Source organism: Ostrea edulis, chromosome 3, assembly GCF_947568905.1.
Source record: "Ostrea edulis chromosome 3, xbOstEdul1.1, whole genome shotgun sequence".
NCBI lineage: Eukaryota > Metazoa > Mollusca > Bivalvia > Ostreida > Ostreidae > Ostrea > Ostrea edulis.
The window spans coordinates 58,912,107-58,926,916 of NC_079166.1; the positions used below are offsets into that span (position 1 = coordinate 58,912,107).

Sequence of the window (14,810 nt, forward strand, 5' to 3'; positions counted from 1 at the left end):
TAAGCGATTTATTTGATTTTTAGCGTTAAAATAGAGGAGTATCACCGAATTTTAGAAAAACAACCCCCGATGTCAATGTAGAACGAGAATAATAAGCGACCAGCAGACACATTGAAGTCTACATCGATATCACAATGCCAAACATAAATGTATGTTTCGACCAACCCAACCTGAACCATTTACATAACTGTATTCGGAAAACTATCAAATTTAGAAATATATGTCATCATTGCTGTGAAGTCTAGTTTTAGTTTTATTGCTGCAATTGAAATCACATTAGATCCATCCTGGTGTTTTTGTCATACTTAAATCATAACACTTTATATATGATATTTTCCCTATCATTTCTATGAGATACGTTTACTAGATCATAAATGTCAGCTCATCCAAGCGCCCCGGAATCACCTCCGCACATTCAAACTGGAATAGATTGAAAAATAAATAAGTAGCACAGTTGTAACATTTTATGACTTAAGAGCATATTCTTATATCACACTCGAGCGCAAAACCATTTCCGTTAGATCATGCATGATTGCACACAGAATTAAAACTATCCATTTCTTCCGCGTTTAAGTCAAATATTGCTAGTTTCCCCAAACAGATTACAGATGACATTAACGTATTTAATTTTGAAGATTTTCATTGTTCTCTACCTCTGTGATATTACAGTTACTTCTTCTAATTGCACAAGGTAAGAATTTGATTTGATACTCTAGACAGTGTTTGTTGTTGAGATAAACAGAGAGACTCAGTACTTGATTAATTTACACATTTTCTCGTTAAAGATATCCTGACGGCTGTTGCCCTGGTTACGTCTGGAGTAATGAGACAGACAACTGTGCAGGTTATTAGTTTATTTCATACTCCTTCTAAATCATGTACATAACATTGTGGATCAGCCATTTGGACGAATAGGACATGTCCTAATTCGCTCTGCACTTACCATTGATTGGCAAACCTAAAAACCAAAACATGTAATCTTCAGTGTATATACGTTTGTAGCTTTAGTGTAGTTTTAGTGTTAGGTGTATTTATATGTAGTTTTTTGTTGTTGTGTTGTTATCTGTTAATAATGACCACATCATGTAATTTTAAATCGTTCGTCCTGAAGAAGGGATAGGTCGTCCCGAAAATTTGACAATATGGTTGTTCGTATCGTTGGTTAATTTAGTGCTATATATATATATATATATATATATATATATATATATATATATATATATAGTTAAAAAACAAGATACACGAAGACGTTTAGTAAAGCTTTAGTGCTTTCATTTCAAATCTCCAGAAGATTTGAAATGAAAGCGCTAAAGCTTTACTAAACGTCTTTGTGTACCTTTTTTTTTTTTTTTTAAATTTTTTACTTATACTTTTACCGATCATTGCGAAAAGTAATTATTATTATTATCATTATATATATATATATATATATATATTATATATATATATATATATATATATATATATTATATATATATATATATATATATATATATTATATATTATATATATATATATATATATATATATATATATATATATATTAACAACATGACCATCATTAACCGTGGTGTTGCATTGTAGTAATAAAGTGTAAAAAAAAAATGGAAGTACGGGAAAAAGTATAGCTACAGTATTTAAAAAATAATTCAAAAGCTGAATAGAATTCTTAAAATAATTAGTTAAGGGTGCTTTGGGATCGTGGCCGTTGTAGAACATTATTATCTTTAGTGAAAGATTTTACATTCAAGTCGTGTAACTCCCCCAAAAGTCCTGGAAGAGTTACTATTTTTATATGACTCTTATTTAGAGTAAAGTAATTATAGTCCCCGACAACAACTGCGAAGATAAACATTCAGAAACCCGGAGACAGGGACTGACGTTTTGCAAGTTAAAGACGGATGAGATGTAAACAACAGTCTCTCAAGATCATACATACTCCACAAAATAAATATCCTCTGCAAGTAATAAGTTTGGTACCGGCACCAGTGTTTAGAATCCCGACAATTGACCAATGTACAGATTCATTTAAAGTAATGCATTTGATGATTTTTCGCTTTGTACTATAGGGGATGCTTCCTCTTTTTAGACATCTTATCTCACTTCTGGTTTGTCCAGGAGGCAGTGTTAGCTTTACTATTGATCTTAATTGTATTCTTTTTGGGAAATATGTGATTGTTCACTGTTTGTTATCTTCACATTTTCTATAACATTCAATTAATGAGAAATTAATAGGCAAATTGCTTGAATTTCAATATAAAAATGAATCCCAGGACACAGTACCTGATTACATAAATTGATCATCAATAATGTTATAGTGAGGTGTATAACTTTATAAGAGAGGGATGATGATCATGATGATGTGGGTGAAATGGGATGGGAACTAGATATTCAGGGTAAGGGTCTACTTCACAACGAAAAGATATTAGCTTCCAACATATAGTAGTACCTCCATTATAGATAAACATGAACACGTAAAATGCTTTAGTTACATGTATATGCATCACTGTCAGCAAAATGAACTTTGCGACCAATTAAACTTCCCTTACTAAAGTATTGGGGTCATATTTACATGCACTAACAATATATACATGCAGTCATACATACATTCAACAAGGATTAAAAAATACTACAACTTTATCAATTACATATTTGGATTTTTAAATTTGTGGGGTTTTTGAACCAGACAATTATTCACTGAACACATTGTGCATTCTATTCTATGAGTCTTTCTCATGAATAAGTTTTAACTTGTTCAAAGTTAGAGAGCAATTGACAAGTCTCTAAGATATAAGAGACGATATGACCTGATGATATTACACTGTAGTGTGATGACGTGAATAGATCTGAAGCATTACAATTCTTGGGTATCTTTTCCACATACAACTCTTTTAAACTTAGCACATCAAACAAAGCATTATCAACTTTATAATCTACACTCAATAAACACTTTAACAGATTTTCCTCTTCCTAGTTTCCAACTGTGGCCTTGTCAAACACGTTTTTGGACAATTTTGATATATCTATAAATTCCGACATACTATCCTAGAAAATATGTACCAGATTACATAATTTGTTTTTGTAAATGAAACTGAAATAATAGGAATATCAAAGTTTTGGATATTATGTCACAGGAGAATTAGAAGATGACCCAATAATGTCAACGAATCGCTTTAGACCCCTTGCAAGTTCTACCGTATCCAGAGGCTTTCAGTGATGCGTCAAAACATCACCTCCATATGTTAAACCTGTTGCTTTTGATGCATTCTCTGGAATTGGTCGGCTTATAAACCCCATTTTCAAACATAATGTTGATTGATAGAAATACACAATGTAGAAAATCTGTAAATATAACACGTACGGCCTACAAGCTAGTAACTTTGATCTTAGACAATTAACCCTACTTTCCCTCTTATCAAGAAAGCTATATGTGAATTAGTATCAAATCATTTGAGCAAAAATGTGACCTCCAGACTGCCTACAAGTTCAGGGGTGTTTTTTTTTTTTGGTTTTTTTTTATACATACACACACAACTGAACTGTTCCATAAACTGTAGTGACTACCCCGATAGAGAACACTAATGTCTTGCATGGAACAAATCCTATGATCTGCCATATTGATACAGTTTATAAGTTAAATTAAGTAGTGCAACTATTATTATATGAATAAAAAATATTTACCAAGTCAAGCACAATCTGTATATTGGTACTGTATAAGTTTTTACATCATGACCCCTGGGTCGAGGCATCTGCTGGTGGACTGTTAGTCCCCGAGGGTCTCTACAGCTCAGTAGCTAAGTACTTCGTTACTGGCTTGAAAATACGGATGTATATTTAATTGCTGTTATAAAATTTAGAAATTCATTTCAAAATTAAGGATTATCTCCCTCATACATAGCTCTTATCCTTAGACGAATTTGATTCCACTTTTTTTGGCTATAATAGCTCTAAAACTTCATTGTTATTTCGGATTTCAAACATTTCGGTTGAGCATCACTGAAGAGACATTATTTGTTGAAATGCGCATCTGGTGCATCAAAATTGGTACCGTATAAGTTTTTACATCATGACCTCTGGGTCGAGGCATCTGCTGGTGGACTGTTAGTCCCCGAGGGTCTCTACAGCTCAGTAGCTAAGTACTTCGTTACTAGCTTGAAAATATGGATGTATATTTAATTGCTGTTATAAAATTTAGAAATTCATTTCAAAATTAAGGATATTTCCCTCATACATAGCTCTTATCCTTAGACGAATTTGACTCCACTTTTTTGGCACGCTGTTTTTGGCTATAATAGCTCTAAAACTTCATTGTTATTTCGGATTTCAAACATTTCGGTTGTGCATCACTGAAGAGACATTATTTGTTGAAATGCGCATCTGGTGCATCAAAATTGGTACCGTATAAGTTTTTACATCTATATCTTTATAACGCTATTTGAAAAAAAGTTTGATTTAGCTATTTAGAATTTGTTTTATCAAATCCTACCAGGCTAGTAGTTACATCCCATGCATTTCCGCCTTTAGGCATTGGTGATGTCTCCATATGAGTGAAGTATTCTCGAGGGGGACGTTAAACAATATTCAATCAATCAATATGTTTCGTGCCTGCTCATACTTTAATCACAATCCACCACTGCAAAATTTGCATTTGACGACCACAACATGTGTAACACAAACTTTTTGCTCTCCTAAACAATGGACAATTTAATGAATCTCATCCCCAATGCATCCTGGGATAGAGCAACATAGGCTATTACCCGATCCTATTGAGTTTCTTAATAAAATATGTTTAAATATAAATCCCCAACGTAACTGTGATCGTGTTCACGAACTGACAAGTTTTGTTTTCTCATCGACGACGCATTATCTATTAACAATAATAATTTTCATTCATATGTCCATTCGATATATCCCAATGAAGTCGAAATAAAAGACACCACAGGGTCGTCCACTTCTGATTCATAGTTAGATATTTTATTGAAAGTAGATATTATATGGGTTCGTGTTTGCCCAACTCTCTATTCTGTATTGCTTATAGAAGTTGTGAGATTGATTACTGTTCGTTATCTTCGCCTTTCACGAATGGGAAAATCTTTTCATTATTGCTTTTCCATAATGGTTTATTTCAGAATGTGTAGATGGGTTTTCTGGAATCGGTTGTATGAAGAAATGTGTCTACCCAAGTTACGGAGCAAAATGTGGTCAGACATGTAATAATTGTTCTAATGAAGCGTGTGACTTCCGAACAGGTTGTTTAATTCGTGAGTACAACAAACACTGTAATTATAAAGAAATAATTATCATATAGTTTGAACAGTTACCAAATATGAATGCCAATGTATATAGCTTGTAGTGCATGAACTCTGTGAAACATTTCAGAAATGTCATTTAAGAAAAACAAATGTGTTCATAATTTGGTAGACTGCTGAAGTCTCCATACTCATTTTCTTTATGTCGTATGCACTTCTTTAATTCCATAATTAATGTTTTAGAAATATCAATATATCATTAAGAGCAATCTGCAGATACATTTAAAACAGATGGAATTAACAGATTTGAGAAAGTCAAAAAATTTGGTAAAAGTATAAAAAGTCCTAACTATAGCTTAGAGTAAATCACATACTCTATGAAGCCTGACATGTTGGAAAGTTTCTTCCGGAATTTTGGATTTTACGCCAACCTCCCGCCACCTTTCCCCTTTCTAAAGAGCTATCAAATGTTGCATAACGCAGGGATAACATTTGTTGTAGAATGTGCTAAGAATAATAAATAACATCCTGTAAAACATTATTAGTGCTTCTAAATTCATTGATAATTGCATATTGTTGATAATGTATGGACTTATGCCTCGCGTCCTTCGTTCTCAATGGGGGGTGTTCTCAGGCTGCTCTCTTCTCGTAAGATTGTTTAACTTCAACAGTTGATATCATAGTCCCGTTAAAAGTCAATATTTTGCTAAATCCATGGTCGTTATAATGACCAATTTTGCAAATACAACCTGTCATTAAGTTGAATGCTGTCTGATGCATTCCATACCAATCTGAGACTGTTCTTTACACACTTATTTTGACTATGGATTACTCCGTTTACCCCATACAATACAGGGATCACTGCGGTGTGACCGGTCAACATGGATGCTTACTCCTACTAGGTACCTGCACTTAGATGCATCAGATATCTCTGGTTTGTACAGCAACCCGCGTTTTTTTGTCCTATTCTAAATTTTGTATGCAATGAGATTGGTCACTTCGATATTTTCATTTTAAGGACAGTTAATCTCCCACTGTAGGTAGCTATATTTATCTTTGGTCTTTTCCCCTGTATCTGCAAATGAGGTGGCAATAACATTTCCCAATTTCCCCGAGACACCACTAAGAATTCCTTTTGGATCACTTAAAGGATGGAGCATAATTATTACATTGCTCGAGTTGGTAAAATAATGCTAATGTTTAGCTGACCCGTTCTTATATTCGAATAAGGCAGAAAAACGTTTATCTATCAACAATGCTCACTTTTATTCATATGTCGATTCGATATATTCCATACATCACTTAATCTTCCATTTCTGCTTTATATTTGGATCTATTATTGAGGATATACGTTAGCAGGAAACTAACAACTAAACTTTATGATTGTAACCTCTGTAAATAAATTATCATTAATCATTTATTTCTCACTGTTGCATAAGTGTAAATGTGTTTTTATTTCTGCGCTCAGATGTGACAGACCACGTGTGTGTGTGTGTGTGTGTTTATAACTGACCACTGGACTTCCCTATACTTGTTTAACCGGTTTCGAATACTCACTCACTTTCCCGCTTTTACTTAACCAGGGCCCGCACTCTCGGCGCTACCCTTCAAGGGAAAAGACATAAATAGCTACCTAGCATTGAGTCTTCATATTTCATATTGAGGAAATATATGTACCGATGTTTGGTAATTATTCATGATAACGTTAACTATATGTAATTGTGATATTCATTGTCATATTTAAACGTATTTCTAATTATTCATTTTATTTCAGGTTTCAACTTAATATTATATTAAAACATATCCCCCAGACTGATGGTATTTGTCTCTCTGGTTGCAATTGGCGCCCACGTTGGGACTCGAACCCAAGACCCTCAGCTCAATAACCCTACTAATGGTTCTATCCTTACTTTGCTCAACTTGCCAATCTACTTGACTACATTGAACAGGGTCCTCAGATTCCATACCGGCCATATATGGAATAGAGTCAACTGTTAAGCTAATACAGTGTGGCAAGGAACATGTCATAGCTTGGCATATGGCTTTCACGCCCTCATTGAAATTCACTGGCTTCCTTGATAATCCATCCGCATCTCCATTCATCTTTCCAGACCTATACGAGATGGAAAAATCAGAACTGGCTAAAACAGCAATCCACCTTTGACTGGTAGCATCCAGCTTGACTTTAGAGAGCACATATGTAAGTGGGTTATTGTCCGTGACTACTTGGAATTGTGTTCCATATAGATAGTCATCAAACTTGTCACTAACGGACCATTTAAGTGTAAGGAATTCTAATTTATGAGCTGGATAATTTTTTTCAGCCTGCCTGAGACCTCTGCTGTCATAGGCAATTACCCTTTTCTTTCCTTCCTGTAATTGATACAGTACTGCCCCTAATCCTGTACTGCTAGCGTCTGTATGTAAAACTTATACGGTACCAATTTTGATGCACCAGATGCGCATTTCGACAAATAATGTCTCTTCAGTGATGTTCAACCGAAATGTTTGAAATCCGAAATAACTATGAAGTTTTAGATCTAAATATAGCCAAAAACAACGTGCCAAACAAGTGGAGCCAAATTCGTCCAAGGATAAGAGCTATGCATGAGGGAGATAATCCTTAATTTTGAAATGAATTTCTAAATTTTATATTGTATGTACTATAAACGGCAATTGGTAGTTTGCATAACCAAGAATAGGGGGTTCCAGCAGTTTCTGTTTGATGGCTCGAAAAGATTCTTCCTCAGCTCCTGCCCAAGTCCAGTTGAATGATTTAGGCTTTCCCTCTGTTCCTTTCTTCTTTGTATTAGTCCCATGTCCTTTAAGAAGAGCATTCATAGGAGCTACAATCCTGACAAAGGTTCTGATAAATCTGCGATAGTAACCAACGAAACCCAGGAACTGGCGGAGTTGTTTGATATTGGTAGGCGCTGGCCAATTCCTAACTGCTGACAACTTTTCTGGATCCGTTTCTATTCCCTTTTCTGAAATGATATGCCCTAAATATGTTACTGACTGTTTGAATAATTCGCATTTGGAAGGTTTTAATTTCAATCCATATTCAGATAGTTTCAGGAATACATTCTTCAACCTTTCACAATGTTCATCAAAAGTATTTGAAAAAATTAAAACATCGTCCAGAAAAATAATACATTCCTTCAAATGCATATCTCCCATGCACTTTTCCATGAGTCTCTGAAATGTTGCTGGAGCATTTGTGAGACCAAAGCTCATTCTGTTACATTCATAAAAACCCAAATTACCTAACGAAAATGCAGTCTTATGCTTGTCTTTCTCATCTATTTCAACTTGCAAGTACCCCGATCTCAAGTCAAGTTTGCTGAAAAACTTCGCGCCGTATAACGTGTCGATCATGTCATCGAATCGTGGTAGCATATAACAATCTTTCCGGGTTTTCGAATTTAATAATGGCATAGTTATTTCGGATTTCAAACATTTCGGTTGAGCATCACTGAAGAGACATTATTTGTCGAAATGCGCATCTGGTGCATCAAAATTGGTACCGTATAAGTTTTACATACCAAGACAAAACCGCAATGACCCATCTGATTTCCGACAAAGTACCACATTTGAGGAATAGTTACTGTTCGATTCTCTTATCACACCAGCCAATAACATTTCCTTTATACGTTGTCTAAGTTCTTCATACATTCCCGGTGGTATTCTGCGGTAGGGTTGCTTAATTGGTGTATTGTCTTCTAACTCAATAGAATGCTTACACGATTGGTTTTACCAAGATCTAATGGACTGTAGAAAACACATGACTAAACTGTTTTAGGAGAGCTTTCACAATATCGGTCTGTTTTGTACTCAAGTCAGTAGAATAAACTTTGACTCAAGATCAAGATTCAAGTTGTTGAAATAAGTAAATAAGTAAAGGAGAACTTCAGATAATCCATTGTCAACTTTCCACATTATCACCTGCACATACACCATTATCTCCCAAGGAATTCGATATGCGAGAAGACGTTCTACATATAATCAAGTTTTGAATGGAAGCAGGCTACTTACAAATAATTTCATAGCTCAGGGGTTTCAACGTTTAAAGTCGACATCATGGATACTCTATAATAATAATAATAATGATTGGTTTTATATAGCGCCTTTTCCAGCGTATGCTGCTCAAAGCGAATGTACATTATCAATGCTCATTACCCCGGCATACCTTATATCAATCTAGAACTTCCTCAGCCTCCTAGGACGCATACCGTGCCAGCTGCCATTTCAAGCGCTAGAGCACTAACATTCTAACAATATCTTTCACTGTCTATAGCCAGGTACCCCTTTTACACTTGGGTTGAGTGAGGAAATTCATGTAAAGTGCCTTTCCCAAGGACACAACGTCTACCCTGCCACGACCAGGACTCGAACCCACGACCTTTCGGTCGAGAGTCTGACGGCCTAACCACTAGGCCACCGACGCCACATACTCTATGGTTGTTACAAATGATCTAGCAAATTCAACCGGGAATTATGCCGAATGCTGTCTGATGTATTTATACTTTAAGCCGTTATTTACATAATGATTTGACTAAAATTTACCCCTTTTTACCTGACCAAGATATATGTGATGCTTACTCCTCCGACGATTCCAGAGGTCCTTGTTTTCGGAATTCACGATATTGATCAAACTGCAAAACTCGAGAAGGGGATGTGGTGTGTCAATGGTATTCTTGGTCATTGATTTTGTTTGTCTTGTTTTTGAGGTTTAGCCTTAGATCTATTCATTTCTATACCTCCTTCCATAGGAAATGGTTTGGTGAATCAGAATTATACTCGTATGTAGCAAGCCAACGAGTTATTGATGATTTCAATGTACTGTTGGCATATGTACATTGAATATTATGCGATTTTTCTAGCGCCCAAATAATCAGACTGCTTCCTAACCCTCATCGTCCAACTTGGATTCTTCAACGTTGATACATAAAGACAGTTTATTCATGTGATATGTTGTCAACTTTACTGTCAAATTACTTCCCTAGAAAACTCTTCAGATTCTGGAGGTAAAAACGGTATTGTTTACATGATCTTAACATTCTAAAGTTCTTTTACATTAGCATTGTTTAGTTTTATTACGGTGAGTGGTAAATACTACAGATTATTTACATTCAAATAAATTTTTCACAATTGATGAATTCAATATACTTTTAGAATACAGCTTAATTAGATCAAGTTCAATGTACAGTGACAGTCATGAGTAGTAAAAAGATTGAACTGAGCTAGTTCATTTCGGCCTATTCTAAATATATGCAAGATCTATGGTGAATTAACATACTGTAATACATGAAAAGAATGAGTATTTCGGGGGGAAGGGTTTTACAATTTTAAACAATATGGCAGTTGACGACCTAAAACTGCCATCCAATACAATGAATACAGGTACATATACAATCTTTTCCGGGGGGAGTGAGTTGTCACTACATACAATTTTCTCAATCCATTCTTGCAAATAGCATTCTTACATCTGGAAGTGCATATGAAAAGGCAAGTATACTTATTTTCCACCGGGGGGGGGGGGGGGGGGGGAGGGGGAGTATTAATTATATTGCGATAAACCTCTGCTATTTCTGAAATCAGTAAGTGTTAAAATTCATGCTTTCATACGTTGGCATGTCAATAATCATCCTAGAAAAATTGCTATTTTTTAAAATGGGTAAAATCATATTGAAACTAAATCAAGTAGACAAAATAACATATTTACTTACAGGACATATATCCATCTAAAATAGCTAACAATCATTGGTTTTCACAAGATTTTGTACACCTGTCGCAAAGCACATGGATGTCCTGGGATATCATGCTGGTAATGCTTCCATAATCACTTTAGGTTTGTTTTTGTATTCAGTGGGATAAAATCAAATATATATCAGCAGCTTTTGAAAAAGAAAAACATTTTTCACTTTCATGAAATGCTTGCTGATTTTGACTTTTAAACATTTGGCTTCCTTTTGCATGTGCTTATATCTATATATGTACAATTAAGTTTTCCTCCTGTGGCATTTCAAGGTACTCTGCCATGAACAAATTCCGTGCTTCAACTAACCTCGACACAAACGCCAAGAATCACATTACAAAGGGTTTTATAGTCATGCATATTATCGACAGTTTCTACAAAGTATTACATCCCAGCACGTCAAATCTAAGATTTCGCCATTGAAATACGTTTCATCAAGATGCCAAAATCATCAGCACTCCGTTTTTTATCAACAGTGTATATTTTTATGAGTGTGTACTTGAATAGAAATAGATATGAAATAGATTATAATTATACAGTAATAATTATATGCCATATTTTGTAGAAAACGCCACCCAAAACCCAATTGACACAGAGACAGACACTCACAGTGACAACCATTCTTACATAAGTATCGCCATCTTAAGTCTTTCGGGGATTGCCATTATCGCCTTTATCGTTTATGGAAGCTTGAAGCTAAAGAATTTTTTTCTAAAACGACGAATACAAGAGCCAGTTCCAGAGGAAAATCATTATCACACAATACTAGATAAAAATTTATGTACAGAAACAAAATTTGAATGACATATCGAATATTTCAAACAGTTATAGTGGTAAAAAAAAAATAAAAGTAAGACAAAGAACTCGATGTTGATTGTCAATCTTTCTAAAACAATTCTTTTTTATTGAAAAATGGGTTTAATTCTTTTATTCAAAATCTATGATGTATCTTGCATGTAATAGAAGGAAACATGGAAAGCAAAAAAGAAAAAGACGTTCACAACTGTTGCGGATCCGAGGATTACCACGAATTATTCTGGGGGTCAATAATTCTCCATGTTGTGCAAAGTAGCCAACACTACTCGATAAAGGCAGAATATTACATCAATTAAAAACACCTCTTAAAGTTCTAAGAAACTATACATACACTGTAATGTATAATACAATTAAATGAAAAGCGTCGTTTAACAAATTTCATGGGATCAGGGATGGAACCCGTCTGTTTGCGAAGCAAAATGTTTGGCCATTATGCTACCGCAACCAGTCGCCAGACAATGATGTAAAACATGCGAAAAATGGCAAGACATATCACAGTTCGTTATCTTCACCTTTCATCAATACCTTCAGTTTTAGACACATTTAATATACCAGTCAATCAGATGGATGAATATGATTTACTGTGCCAATACTGGATTCCAAAACTTCATAAAAACCCTTACAGAGAAAGATACATTGCTGGATCCAGTAAATGTTCTACCAAGCCCCTATTTTTGCTCCTTTGGAAAATATTAACAGGTGTGAAGGAAAAACGTCAAACGTACTGTGATACATGTGGTGTAAATCAAAGGTGGATGAAAAAAAAAGAACTTTTCGTAAATTTGAAATCGCAAAAGTTTCTCAAATCAACATCAAAACGTATGACTTTTCAACACTTTACACAACCATTCCTCATGATAAATTAAAGACAACACTTTTTGACATCATAGACAGTTGTTTCTTCAATAAATATGGAAAAAAGGAAATATTCGCATCTCGTGATCAGTCATCCAAAAACAAACTTTGTTAAACACTTCTCTGATTCCAAGCACAATCACTCGGAAGATGAAATTTAACAAACTATATGCTAGAGTTCCTCATAGACAATATTGTCGTAGTCTTTGGTGATCAGGTCTTCCAACAGTCTGTTGGAATTTCCATGGGCATCAATTGTGCTCCTTTGTGGAGGAGGCAGTTGATCAATGTACCACTCAACCAAAGGATATGTGGTCCAGATTGACAGTTGTCAGTAAGATTATTGAACGACATGCTTTTAATTCCTTTTATGAATATTTATCCACAAACAAATTAATTACAGATAGTCAATCTGGATTTAGGTCAAGTCATTCATGTGAGACAGCGTTGAATGGTCTTACTGATAAATGGTTCAAAAACATGGACGATGAAAGCTTACAGGGGTTCTGTTTATTGACTTGGGTAAGGCCTTTGATACAGTCAACCATGGAGTACTTTTGCATAAACTTATGTCTTTTGGAATTGGTCACAATACTTTTAAATGGTTTCAATCATATCTTACAAATCATAAGCAATGTGTCAGTTGGAGAGGTGTGTTATCTAGAGAAAAAAGTATATCCTTAGGAGTTCCTCAGGGGTCAATTTTAGGACCATTATTTTTTATTTTGTACATTAACGATTATCCAAAATGTAATAAACACTCTTCATTTACAATGTATGCAGACGACACTTCACAGGGCGTGAGTGATAAATCTGTTGGTGTAATTGAATCAAAATTGCAAGCGTAAATCTTCAAAAATCACAATGTATGCTTATTGGCACGTCTCAAAGGTTACGGAAATGTCGAATGTTAAATATAGATTTTAACGGTGTACAAATTGAATTTGTGAAGCAGGCTAAACTATTAGGTGTTTATATAGATAATATTTTATCATGGGATGCACACGTGGAGTGCTGTACTTAAGAGAGCAAGTTATTTTTTGCCACCAAATGCACTTATCAAGGTTTTTAATAGTATTGTTTTTTCCACATTTTACTTACTGCTGTACTGTCTGGTGTAATGTACAAAATCAACTATATTTAGAAAAAAAAAATTCAACCTGCAAAAGAGGGCAGAAAGAATACTTTTAAATATTCGAGATATCAGGACCTCTACTGGCTTTTTATTTTCGTGTTTGAACTGGATGCCAATTAAGGATTATTTTATGTTTAGAAATGTTGTCTTTCTGTTCAAAGTTTTAAATAATCAAATGCCAAATTACCTAAACGTGTTTAAATATACAAGAGATGCGAGTTGCCGCCAAACCAGGTCGAATGATTACATGTCTAATTTATTATATTTACCAAGAGCTAAAACTGAAAATTTTAAATGTTCATACAGCTACTCTTCTGCATTCCTTTGGAACAAACTCTCAAAATGTTAGCTCTGGTTCGGTTGGCATATTTAAAGCTGTGTATTTGATGGAATATTTTCATAGAAGTAGCACTTAAACATCGTGCTTTCCTCTTTTTGTTCAATTGTGCCAAATGTAGTTGTGATATGGCACTGTGTGTGTGTCTTATGCTATTTTTTCTTCTTTCCTTTTACGTCATGTATTCATATTTAGGTAAAAATTATATCACTAATTAGGTGTGTTTTATGCTATATCCCCCCTCCTTTCCTTTTATATCGTATTCATGTTTAGATACTTATTTTAGATGTTAATTTTATGTTTGTGTATATGTTTTAATACAAGACCACAATGGAAACTAGCTATATGCTAATTTGTGTTGTTCTGGATAAATAAAGGCTATTATTATTATTAACTGGACCGTTTTTATATTCTTATGAAATTCGAAAGCTACAGGAGAAAAAAATCATTTAATGTGGCCTTCAACTCGACATTTAGATATATCGACGTTTTATCTAAATTAATAATAATAATTTTCTTTCATATGTCGATTCGATCCCTGTGAACTCGACATATAAGACACAAGAGTCGAGAGTTGTCAACATTTGCTTCGTACTTAGATATTTTAATGAAAATAGATATTAACGGCAAACTAACAACCCAACTTTATGACAAACGGGA

General features: G+C 34.4%; 1 protein-coding gene across 1 annotated transcript in view; it reads right to left on the reverse strand.

The window, feature by feature from the left end:
- Window positions 1–7,898: 7,898 nt before the first annotated feature.
- Window positions 7,899–14,810, reverse strand: part of LOC130053600 (uncharacterized) — an 84,259-nt gene continuing 77,347 nt past the window's right edge. The window contains exon 7 of the mRNA XM_056160957.1: window positions 7,899–8,236. Coding sequence (XP_056016932.1) covers window positions 7,899–8,236 — 338 coding nt within the window. The remainder of the gene's footprint in view (window positions 8,237–14,810) is intronic.